Source organism: Homalodisca vitripennis, chromosome 6 (assembly GCF_021130785.1).
Source record: "Homalodisca vitripennis isolate AUS2020 chromosome 6, UT_GWSS_2.1, whole genome shotgun sequence".
Lineage (NCBI taxonomy): Eukaryota > Metazoa > Arthropoda > Insecta > Hemiptera > Cicadellidae > Homalodisca > Homalodisca vitripennis.
Window position 1 is genome coordinate 98,525,663 of NC_060212.1, and position 12,685 is coordinate 98,538,347.

At 31.3% G+C, this 12,685-nt stretch overlaps 1 protein-coding gene across 1 annotated transcript in view; it reads left to right on the forward strand.

The window, feature by feature from the left end:
* Positions 1 to 12,685, forward strand: part of LOC124364628 (cilia- and flagella-associated protein 91-like) — a 53,180-nt gene that overhangs the window by 37,280 nt on the left and 3,215 nt on the right. The window contains exons 15-18 of the mRNA XM_046820243.1: positions 645 to 906; positions 4,563 to 4,711; positions 9,707 to 9,835; positions 12,452 to 12,568. Of these exons, the coding sequence (XP_046676199.1) occupies positions 645 to 906; positions 4,563 to 4,711; positions 9,707 to 9,835; positions 12,452 to 12,568 (657 nt within the window). The remainder of the gene's footprint in view (positions 1 to 644; positions 907 to 4,562; positions 4,712 to 9,706; positions 9,836 to 12,451; positions 12,569 to 12,685) is intronic.

Below are 12,685 nucleotides of genomic sequence, written 5' to 3' on the forward strand. Positions count from 1 at the left end.
CTTTATGAAAGATTCAATAAATCAAAACTAATCAACAACATACCAAGGCGCACTTTTTATACAACTAAATGTGGAAGTGAAGAAAACAGTTGTGTACAATATGTGTTATTTTGACACTAATAATTTTTAATTAATTAAAATTTTATATTGAAAACTAATGAATAGTTTCTGATGTTTACTGGGAATGGATAATATTTTAATATAAAAACAGAGCCAAGAACGTAGCCAAAGGGTCTGGACCCCCAAAATTTAAAATTTTTTCAATTACTTTTTAGTAAACCATTATTATTATTTAAATAATTTAGTATTACTGATATGTAATGCTGAAAGATCGTTCCCAACATTAAAATGGATCAAGAAATTTGTAAGGAACAAAATGGAGAATGAACGGTTTATTGCATTTGCCTTACTTTCGCCTACTTTGGGAAAATATCAGTCATCTTGACTCCCCCCTCCCTAAAATTTCTTCCTGGCTACATTCTTGAACAGAGCATATAAACATTACAAAGAACAGATATATCATCCATAAAATATAATTGTCTGTAAGCTTTTTAGAGGCATATTATACACAGTAAAATTAATTGAAAGCTCTCATAATCGGATAAATGAATGTTTAGTTGTTGAAACTTACCAATCACTTGCAGCTAACCACAGTCCACCACCTGAGAGAGAGACAGAAGTGAGAACTTCAGTAGGAACTGCAGAGACAGAAGTGAGAACTTCAGTAGGAACTGCAGAGATGTCTTATAAATCTAGAGCAGACACTTCCAGTGCTGATGTCACAATCACAGTGACTGGAGCCGATACTGAGATGGGGACAACACTGCCCTACGAGCAAACCCAATCGGAGAAGACTACTACTGTGTTGGTAGACAGTTCAGACACTGCGATCCAACCTCCTGCCAGGTAATATTATTATTGTATCAGTTTTAACTTTGTTTTTCATTTATAAATGTGTTTAAGCGTTAATGTCTCACTGTTGGTACTTAATTGTTTTTTCCTGTTTTTTGTGTATTTCTATTTGAAAAATTCTGTATTTTAGTTTATCACTTTTTAATTTTTAACACTAGAATAATTGTTATCTTCAGATCAAATACATGAACCACTAAAAGGAAAATAATTGTATTTTAATATAGTTTTTATTCATAATAAATGTTTGCTCTAATACATGTCAATGACAATATTAATAATTGTAAATATTATAATTATTATGTATTATAATATTTAGTATAATACATGTCATGACAATGTCTATTGAACATTTGTGTATTTAATGACAATAAATCTTGATATTAGAGCCTATTTTCTAAATAGAATTGAAGTTATTAATCCAGGGATGGTCTAAGTGTGAGTGTCACGCTCACTTGGAAAGTTGTTTCACTTTAAAATTTAATTGTAAAGAGATATCAACTAGTAATTGTGAGTAGCCTTCACTCGGAATGTCGTGAATGTAGAAAATGAGTAGCCACGCAGATATTTAACCTTCAGCCTGTGCAGTGCTATTGTGTCATGTAGTTAAAATGAATTGAATTGAAATATCTTTATTGGTGTTAGTACATAAAAAGCACATTGTAACAGGTCAAATTACGACATTTGAATATTCGCAGGGAATAGGCAGACTGTGACGTCAATGAATCGGCAGACTGTGACGTCAGTGAATCACATGTTGTCTGAATTGAGATTTATTTAATAACAAAGAAATTTATTGAACTTTATTCGGGAAAAGATTTGATTAATTAAAATGAAGTAAACATAACCCCAAAATTCGTATTTTACAAAAACATTAAATAGAATTACGCAGAAAAGCCAATTGTGGTATGAATGACTTGTATCCGTCGTTTTATAGGGAGATTCGGCCTTCTTTCACCAGACTCGAAGCAAGGAGGTTGTGTTAGTTCTCCTGGGATAGTAATGATCTGTTGTATAGTGTATTGAAATTTAATCAAGGATGGGATATTGTTTAGACTTTTAAAATTATCAAAGCACTGCAAGGTGAGTGAAATTATAATATGTGTTGAGAGTGTGACATTTAATAAATTAATCTCGTGGTCACTTGATTTGACTTTCTTTGAATATCCCTTTTATAAAAAGTGTGGAGTGATATTAAATTTCTTAATCATTACTTAACATATTTTGGAACCCTGACATACACACAGACTTGTCTCTGGTAATAACACCAGAGACGTTCAAATCTAATAAGTTTTGAGTAATATCGAGGGAATACAGCTAGCATTGGGCAAGATGGCGACCTATACCATGATGAGCAACATGGTACAACAACGTGCCACTGGTGACAAGGGGCGTACAACTACATGGTGAGTCAATAACTCTAATGAACTGACTTTCAGCAAATTATCGCAAGGAAAGTGAAGGTGACACACAGCAAATTGGCGCTGCAACCGGGGAACACTCATCAAATTGGTGCAGCAACGAGGGGCCTTCATCAAATTTGACACTCAACAAATGACGCTGCCAAAGAGGGGCATACAACAACATGAATGGTGTCAATCATTTACAATAAAATAACAATTATATATTCTGACTAAGGATTATACTATAATTGTGTATCGACTAATATGTTCTTACTCCAAACAATGCAGCAAAAACAAATCCAATAAAACTCTATTTTACAATACTTAAAATATCATAAACAATGCACAGCTATGCTTTAAACTCTTCGAAATTATATAAAATTTTGTTAATAAAGTAATCTTTTAGATAATATTTTAATTTGTTTAAACACTTTTCATTTTTGTATACGGTCCAAAATAATACGAATACACCTTTTTTATAGTATTAGTATCCTATTTAAATTAAATTTTGATGTAGCTCCATAAATGCATAAGGCAAATACAATTGCAAAGTCTACATAAGTAAAATAGAGGAGTCTTAAAGTATCAATTGAGCAAATTTTTGATATTCTATAAATTACAAATAAATTACCTCCTCATGTCACATTGATAATCAGCATTACATTTTTTACTCTGTAATTCTTTCGAGTTGTGTAAATTTTTACAAATAGGTAAAATTTGTCTGACGACTCTAAAGTTGAAGAGATTATAAACAGTGACATCATTCTTAATGTTGGCCGTGACAACATAACTAATTGGAATATTCATAAGCCCAACCGGAGAATATGCTGAGCTCGTAGAAACAAGTCCTTCATTCATTTGGAGTGATTGGGAAAGCTAGAAATGCTTCGAGTTTTGGAAGTATGTCACCTTTTTCCCAACTATAGTAGGAACTCTAAAGAAAAATAAATGAGAACTGCCTCCAAAAATAGTGCCATGTTCCCTCGACCATTGGCGGCAGCAATACGACCTTGACCAACCCCAAGTTAAACAACAATTCAATCTGGATGGGAAAGTGATCTAGGTTTTTTGTGTATACTTTTTTAGTGTTTAAGCAGTAAAGTACCAAAAATTTATATTTAGCTATAGAAATATTTTAAAAATAACTAAAATGTATTTCGATGTGTATTAATTATATCTTTGAAATGAGACACCATAAAAAGGTTGTAAATATGTATGAGGTTTAACATTGTTATGAGATTACAATCAAGAAAGCCATCAATACAGTCGGTTCCAAGTAATTCATAGCTTATATATTTCAGAGTGCACCCAACTTGTTAAGGAATACCAAAAGTACATTATATCTGTAAAAGGCTTAGCGCAGGACTGTACGTGATCCGCAGGATGAAACATATCAGCGACCTAGGAACAGCTAAAACTGCATACTATGCTCTCTACAAATCACATCTTCGATACGGTATAGCAGTCTGGGGAGGTACCACACTAGGCAAGCTGCAACGGGTCCTAATACACCAAAAGAGAGCAATTCGGATCCTTGCAAGCCTACGCACAAGAGAATCATGCAGGCAAGCCTTTCAAGAACTGAAGATTCTCACTGTGGTCAACCTATACATCCTAGAAGCTGTGACCTACGTACACCTGAAATCACCCGATGAAGTGATGACTGGAGCACAGCAACATGACTACAACACTCGGCATGCTGCAAACTATCATCTTCCAGCTCCCCGCCTTGCGTCCGCGAAGAAGAAGCCAACGTATGTCGGAGCAAAGCTGTGGAACGCCCTACCACTAGAACTGAAGAGGAGAGACCGACTGCAGTTTGGACACAAACTAAAACTCTGGCTTCAATACCATCCATTTTACACAATAAATTAATTTTTAAACAGAACTTTCTAACCTGCTGTAACAAAATAAAATCTGACGATTGTACTGTTCTCTAAGAATATGTTCAATAAAGAATAATATCTGATGCCAACAGTCATAACAATACAACATTATTGTTTAAAGACACAATCCAGACTTTAAAAATAAACTAACTATATGGGAATTAAATACGCGTTTATTAATAAATATTGAAATAAGACGAGATATAATAAATTCAAAGCAAGATTTAAAATTAATTGATTATTAAGGAGATATACTCCATATAGTCTGTTTTTAAACGGTTTTTCATAATTTCATAGAGCTGTGTGATTTATTTTTGTTACATTATACTTTTCAAGTAGATTATTGTACTATTTACTGACATAGGTTCGGACTGGCCGTACCTGCCGGAGCTCCACCCGAGGAGCGACTGCTGTCCAGGATCATGAGAGACATGTGTTACGTGGCAGGATACCTACTGCACACAGCTGCCAAGATCATCAACAAAGCCCTCCAGTTGTCCAGCATACCACGAGGTACTGTCTTATCTTGCATTTTGCTCCCACATTCTTTTGTATTTCGATGGTTCTGAGAAATGTTTTAACCTTAATATCCATTCTAAATTGGAAAAAATGAGATTACAAAAATTCTGTTTGCATATGTGTACGTGTGTATCCATTTGTCGTCACCGTTAGATATCAAAGGATGATCCGATTGCTTTGATATTTGCTACATAGCTGTAATTTATTAATGTCTCCCGATAATTTTTAATATTATTCTTTATTATACTATAAAACCACTTTTTTAGTAAAAATTCTCAAAATGTTTCAAATAAAAACCTTCCAACGGTTTTGATTAAATTCTCATTGTTTGGTTAAATTTGAAGTTTGATAAAAGTTGTAGGAAGACCACCCGATTAAAACTGCATTTCATTGTTCCTTTTAAAATATTAAATTTAGGAAAAAATGTTATTTAAATCAAGATAAAGGCCAAGCAAATTAAGATTTTAATGGCTTTCAACGTATAGACTTTAAAATGTTTAACTGTATTTTTTTTAAGATTTACACATAAATAAAATAATTTGGTTTGTTTATAAAAACAATAATTTTTCAAAAAGAGTTCTTACAATTTTAAACAATGTTTACTGTCATTTTGCATAGATGCCAGTTAAAATACCACAAATAAATTTCCCACAGAATGTTTGTCTCAAAAGCAATAAAATACTAGTATTGGTTACTTATCACTACATTTAAAAGTTACTAGACCAATACTTTATAAAGTGTCCAATACAGACAACCTTGCTGTTAAAAGCTTCACGAAATAAAAAATGTATTTGACTACTTTTGTTATATTTAGTGATACACTATACTATGTGCTAATATATGGCTAACAAACTTAATTTTACAGCATTGAACAAAATGTTTTATTTTCACCTTAGTAACCAAATTTTCTGGTTAGTCTCAAAATAAGTTTTATTTTAAAAATGTTGTTATAAACATAACAATTTCTTTGTTGAAAACAAAAAACATGCATAATTCCTGTTTTATTTGTATCCCATAAATTCTTTAATCCTACAGTTAGCAATTTTGTTAGACTTCAAAAAAACAAATAAAAAATCCTTTTAGTAAAAAATTATTTACAATTTTAAATGTTAAATGTTATAATTAACAATGAATTGTTAATTATAAAACCTATCTAGAACATTATTAACTTTTACTTTCATTTATAGTACAATATTTTTAAATCAAATAGGCTATTATCACCCTCAGAATTACATGTTTTAATTCACAGTGTAAGTGTACATAGGTATTAAACATTTAAAACTTAATCGAGGAACACGCAGGTGGAATTTTGGCAGCAACCCACTAACAGAGAGAAATAATTCAGTCGGTTCCAAGTTTGCATTGCTAGTTGCCAAAAGCCTGCGTCCTATTTAAATAAAAATTTTCACATCTCTTCCTGGTTTAATTTTACTTTCATGTACTGTGATCTTAAACACCGTCAGCAGCAATTGTCCTCGAATAGGTTATTTTGTGGCTGTGACAAAATATTACAAAACTTTTATTGTGAGTAATAGTATCATTTAAATAATAAAACATTTATTGTGATGTACTTGTTCAATATTTTAATTAAAATGAATTTGTAGTAATATTATATACTATCTGTGTATTAATTCATGCAAACTTTCATTCCATAATGTAGTTAAGAAAAAAAACTATTACAAAATGTAATTGTTCAGTGATACAGGAAATCAGTAATACTGTGTTTCGAGATCTACAATCTTATCACTTCTTCATGTAAATAACTAACCTGACACATACCTACAATCTACGTTAAAATAAAACAAATCTTAATTATTAAAACCGAACTAAAAATTCAGGTACTATAGATTAATACTGAAAAACCAACCACAGAGAACTGACCAAAGGCCAATAGTAAATGGCGATCATCATAGCAGGAAACGGTAGTGAGCCTTTTTTATTATTGGTTCATGTGATGGACTTCCCAAAACCATATTGTGATTCCGCATTGTTTATTACAAGTCTGTAAACTGTTTCATACTTTAGGTTTTCTTGTGTGACTGATGGTTGACTGATAGGTTAGTCCGCTAATTTAATGTATGAAGCCTTGATTAATTTCCTTTTAAGTATATGAGCTTCCTGATGTATTATATTGACTTCAACCCAATTCATACCGTTGAACCAACAATAATGTAAATGTTGAGTAACTCAAGTTAATTTTCTGCTTAGTGCAGCTTAGAGATGAGACAATGAGAACATCTTTTCACTTAGATTACACTTGTTATTGTAATCTACATGTTTTTGATGTTGAACAATGCAAAATCATTTAACTCCTTTGTTGCTGACTTTTTATGAATCTCTTCAGACTAACATGTCTTCAGATTCCAAGACACAAAAGCCTGTGACAGCGTCAGACTTCAGATGCTGCACCAAGTAAAATGTTAACTGGGGCTAAACTCAACATTTACATTGAAAGGATAACGGGATTTTGGACATTTGCCATTGTTACATGTTACAAAAGGTATAACTTAACATTTCAAGGATTGGAATCTGTCCTCTTCGTCAGGTGGGGTATTAATACATAAAAAAATAAATAACAGAGATAATAAAAGAAAGGAAACAAGGAGGACTAAGAATTCACATTGAATCAACCCTCCCACCATAGCTATGTTATGTGTGGAATGATGTGTGCAATTTTTACTGTTCTGTTAGCCCCTTTCTTGTGTTATCTTTATGTTCTATATATTAATCATGATAAAAGAGTGTTGTGTGTTCTAAACACAGTGTGGTACTTTCTACTTTCTCTTCTAATTTTTTCCATTAATCCCGGCACATAAGAGATTGATATAAATGCAAATTTATCTCTAATCTTATTTACTGACTTAGGAATGATTCTTCATATTTATTAAATTCCTGTTTTAATCAATCTTTATCTGAGGATAAGCTCTTTGCTCTATTAAATAATGATTACGTCATTAATTCTTTAACAGACTTTTGATGGCTCGATTCATAGCTTAAATATTTTTCTGTGTGTGTTTTCATTCGACAAACTGTAGTCTTAAGAGCTTCCTTATCTCTTAATACAAATACATCCAAAAAAATGAAGCTTGTTTTGAACTTCTACTTCCATTCTGAGGTGGATTTGAAATGCTGCAAATAAAAGTTCATCTATCGGAGGAATTTTTAGTTTAAGTGCAAAGGCTTTTAATTAGCACATTTCACTAGGCTACATGTGTTACTACTGTGTCACATGTTACAAAATTATATGATTTTACTCAGTTTATTTAAGACTTTATTTATTACGTGTTTTACTGTTGCCGTCATGGTTACCCATAAGGCTATTGTACAATATTTAATCAAATCCCATGGAGCTAAATGCACTATCACCAAACTCAATGTTGTTTACATAAAAATGAATCTTCATGAAAAATTTAAAGTCTATAGGTTAGTTTGTACTCAAGATATTGTGTGAACAGACAGACAGAAATAACACTTTTCCAGCCCCTTGAGTGATAACAAATTATAAGGAATTAAAACATCTAATGTAAAGAGTACCAGAGGGGCCCAACAGTTTTAAACTGTTTTAGTTCAACTCTAATGGCTATATGGCAAATCCATTTACTTAAACTTATAGTTCCTCTAAAAGAACAGGTCATAATCATTTAGTACAGGATTGATTTTCCAATGAAGTCGGAAACAATGGAATATTCATGCTATAATTTATTCAATATGCACTAATAATACACTGTTGTGGAAGATTTTATAATAATGTGAATTTTTAATATTGGTTTTGCAAAAGAATTTGACAGTCACCAATTCTTACATGATTGATTAGTCAAAATAATGTCTTGGATTTGATTGATATTATTGATTAGGAAATTGATTAAAATTTCAGTATCCATGTTTCATCGGAGTTTAAAGCAGATCAGTTTCAGAGGTAATCTTCTCATATTACATAAATATAATTAAGTGACATGAACTTACAATTGGTAAAACCTGGAATAAAATTAAAGTGGCCTTGTTAAATATAACAAATAATTATGTCCGTTTAATTTATGAACTCCGTTTACCATCAAATAGTTTAAAAGTCGATTTTCACTTATTTTTACAGCTACCTTTCCCTTAGTATAGGAGATAGTATTGTTATAGTAACAAATAATACTATTGTTTTACTGGAATTATTTTGTTTTGACACCTTATTAAGGTAAAAAGTGGTTTTAGAGAAATTTCTTTTTGTATTGTGTAACTGTACCTTACATTCCTGCATTGGGTATTTCTAAACAAACAACTCAATTTGGACTAATTTAGAATCCATGTGTGATAATTCTCAGGAACAATTTTTTTATCTTATAGATTTTAATTTTGTAGTATTTTAACTAAAAGTTGTTAGATCAAAACATTTTCTAAACAATAATTTAATCAGTGTTTAATCATTTATAACCCATTAAGCACTTTAAAAAATGCTTAAACTGTGTAATACAAACATTTTATTTAACAGTTTGATTAAATTCAATTTTTTGCAAAATATAATTTTAAGTATGATTGATACTGTACAGGTTGTATTAATATTGACAAATTTACCATCTAACTCCAATTCATACAATTCTTCAAAAACCTTCTGATTTTTGAATTTTCAAACAACAGTTTTATCCCAAATAGATGTCTATTTTACCTAAAAGATTATTGCTATGGCCAATAAAATAAATTTCAAAATATACTACTGATTTTGAATAATTATTCACCATTTATAGCTCACTGAATAGTTAAAATTGCCGTGTGTGTATAACATATCATGCAAAACAATTATTTTAAAAAAACTGTGTTTTTATTTTGCATAGAAATACAATCAAAACATAGGAGACTCAATTTCCCAACTTATACTTCCCAGAATCCTCTAGTGGTGTGGAAACAACGTAATACAATCTTTAATGTTTGGAAAGAAAAAGAGTATATCATATTTTGATTCTATGGTACATATATTAAAATGTCATGGTATTTATTCATTTTCAGAGAGCTTTGAGGAAGCATTAAGAAGAACAATGCAAGTAATAAATGGAGCGAGAGAAGAGATCGCTCGTCTGATATTACCAACACGCAAGCCTCCGCCATTTATATTACCTTCAAACATTGCCTCTGAAGGTAAGCAGGATGGATAAATACAACAAGCTACTGAGATACATTGTAGAGATCACATTAATATTACCTCGTTCTGTGAATTCTATTTCAATGAATCTAGTCAGAGGGGAAGAAGTCTAAGTCTTATGCAAATTATTTTTTTATATCTAATAGTTACACTGTTGGGTCTACCTAAAGGGTTTTTAGTTTTTCCCAGTGAAAGCAAATGTAGAAACTTGCATGAAGACCTTCTCATTTTCATACTTGATTTTCTAAAAAATGGTCCAATGTAGCCAATGTGTGCAAGGTGTAATTTCTTTCTCAATTTATTACACACAATCTTACGGTATAGTCAGATTACATAATTCATAAACTTAGTGATCACCATAAATATTTTATCTACAAAGAGAGATAGTTGGAAAACTTAAAAATTACTCTTTGTACTTTTTGGATAATCTTTGTACAGTTAATCTCTAACTAATTACATTATTTTATTTATATTTATCAAAAGGAATTCTGATTTACACATCAATTTACGGAAGCTGTAGATGGGATTGGATGATAACCGTTTTAAAAATTTTCTTTTAAACACCAACTAAGTATATGCATTTACTAAGGGTTGTACAATGTTAAAAACTTTAATTGATACCACTGCATGACTATTTTTTGTTTTATTAAGGTGGTGGGAGTCTATAATTGCTCTAATGTTCATTCGCATGTTGTAATTATGTTTATCTGAATGAAATTTCAACATATTTGTATTTTTTATCATATAAAACACTAGATCAAAAATGTACAATTTTGTTATTGTCAAAATAATTTGTTCTACAAAGAGAGGTCTACAATGAGCTCTGGTATATGCTCTTGTTATAGTCCTAAGTGCATTTTTTAATATTCAAAATTTTTTTTGTGCCCTAGTGCTATTATCTTATAGAATTAAAAACCTTACCTCATAATAGACTGGAAGTAGAAAAAATAGGCTGTTTGAATATAACTACTAGGAGGCCTCACTAAGTCTGTGTAGGAGATAAACAACCCTTGATAGCCTTGCACTTAAGTAATCTATGTGATTACTCCAGGATAACTGTTTATTTATATATGTGCCTAAACATTTTGTAGCCCCAACAAAATTTTGATCTGGATATGTAAATACATTTTTTATATTGAAGTTCATATATTGCGTTTTTTCATCATTTAATAAAAATCTAAGGTTGTCATCTAAACATAAAAACTGTAAGGAGGTGTTTACTCAGAAGTCCTACAATCTGAGTAGACAGAAATATACTTAAGGAGAGAAGACCAGAAGCTACCTTGTGGGAAGGTGAGTTTAAGACCAGCCTACTCATCCTCAACCCTGATTGTATCCTCCAACTTCTCACATGTGCAGTCCAGAACAGTAGTTGATAACTTGTCATTTTCGAAGCTAAAAGCCCAAGTTTGCCAGGGTGTCACCCCGCAGCCAGAGGCAGACTTCATCTGCTGAAGACAATAAGGATTTCTTCTGGCTGTAACCTGAACTACTATGTCCAGGGGAGCAAGATTCAGAAAACAGTTCTAGAGAGTGCACACACTTGTGAATGGTATTAATTTGATATGGACATCAAGATCGGTTCGGGTGGGAAGAAACTGGTTGAGGACATTCACTGTCTTGCAATTCAGAACATTGCACTCATTTCTCAATCCCATCCTTATCTCAATATTGTTCAATAGAAAAGTTGACATTGCTCTCTTTGAGATTAGTTCAATCATGAATGTGGCTTCTCATGTTTACCTCATACAGTGGACTTTATGTCCTCTCTCCAGATTTCACCATCCCCAGATTTATAATTGACAAGGTGTACAGCTTGTCATGTATAGAAAACTACGGTGCAATTAATACAAAGATGCTACAACCAAACAAAGGTTACATCTAGTCACCCCTGCTAGTTCTGCATTTTTTTAAAGGTGATAATCCACAATTTTAACCTTTGTCACTATTCTGTATTGATGTTTTATTATTAACGAGTATAATTAATGAAAGTGACCTTCACATCTACATAAAAATTCTCATCTTGTCATACACAATCAAAACTATTGATTTTTATTATTGAATGAGTTTTAAACGAAGGTAAAGTCATAAATTAATATTGATTTGACAAAATGTTATTTACTTAAAACTTACTATTTTCCATTAATATCTGTTACAGATTAAAAATATGTCATGGTTCGTTATTTCATTCATTAAAATTGTGATAATTTAGTTAACACAACTATGGGCTTGTGTAACAACTGTAACAAAGACATTAACATACTGTGCCTCAAATTTAGTTTATTAAAAAAAATGTTTTAAAAGTTAATTGTGTAGATTGAAAATTAATAGACAACAAAAATTAAAATGATTAATATGTACCTTATTTACTGAACGTTCATTTTTTCTACAGTTAAAATCCAACTACAACTTCAAATTACACTACTATCAAGCATGTTAAAATTACTTTTTAATTTGAAAATTAAAAAACATAAATAAAAAGAAATTTGTGATTACAGGAATGTGGGAACCAATTAGAATAACAAGAAATTACTTTTAGGCTGTTTGGCAGCAACTGTAAGAAATGTAATGTATACCAACAACATTAGAATTATTCTGTTTAATGTTTACAGAAATTATTACTGAAGCTACCAAGATAGTTGATGACATCATTAGTAAAGCAAAAGAAAGAATACAGGAAGTAAGAGACGCCAGTGATAGAACAGTGCCAGATACAACAGTTGAGACAGGTAGATATTACTCATTTTAAAATCTATTGCTTTCTCATTAGTAATTACATTGTTATCAAGATGCCCATGCTACAAGGAAAGTTTGAGGATTCTGGATGCTCTCTTTATCTGTTCCCA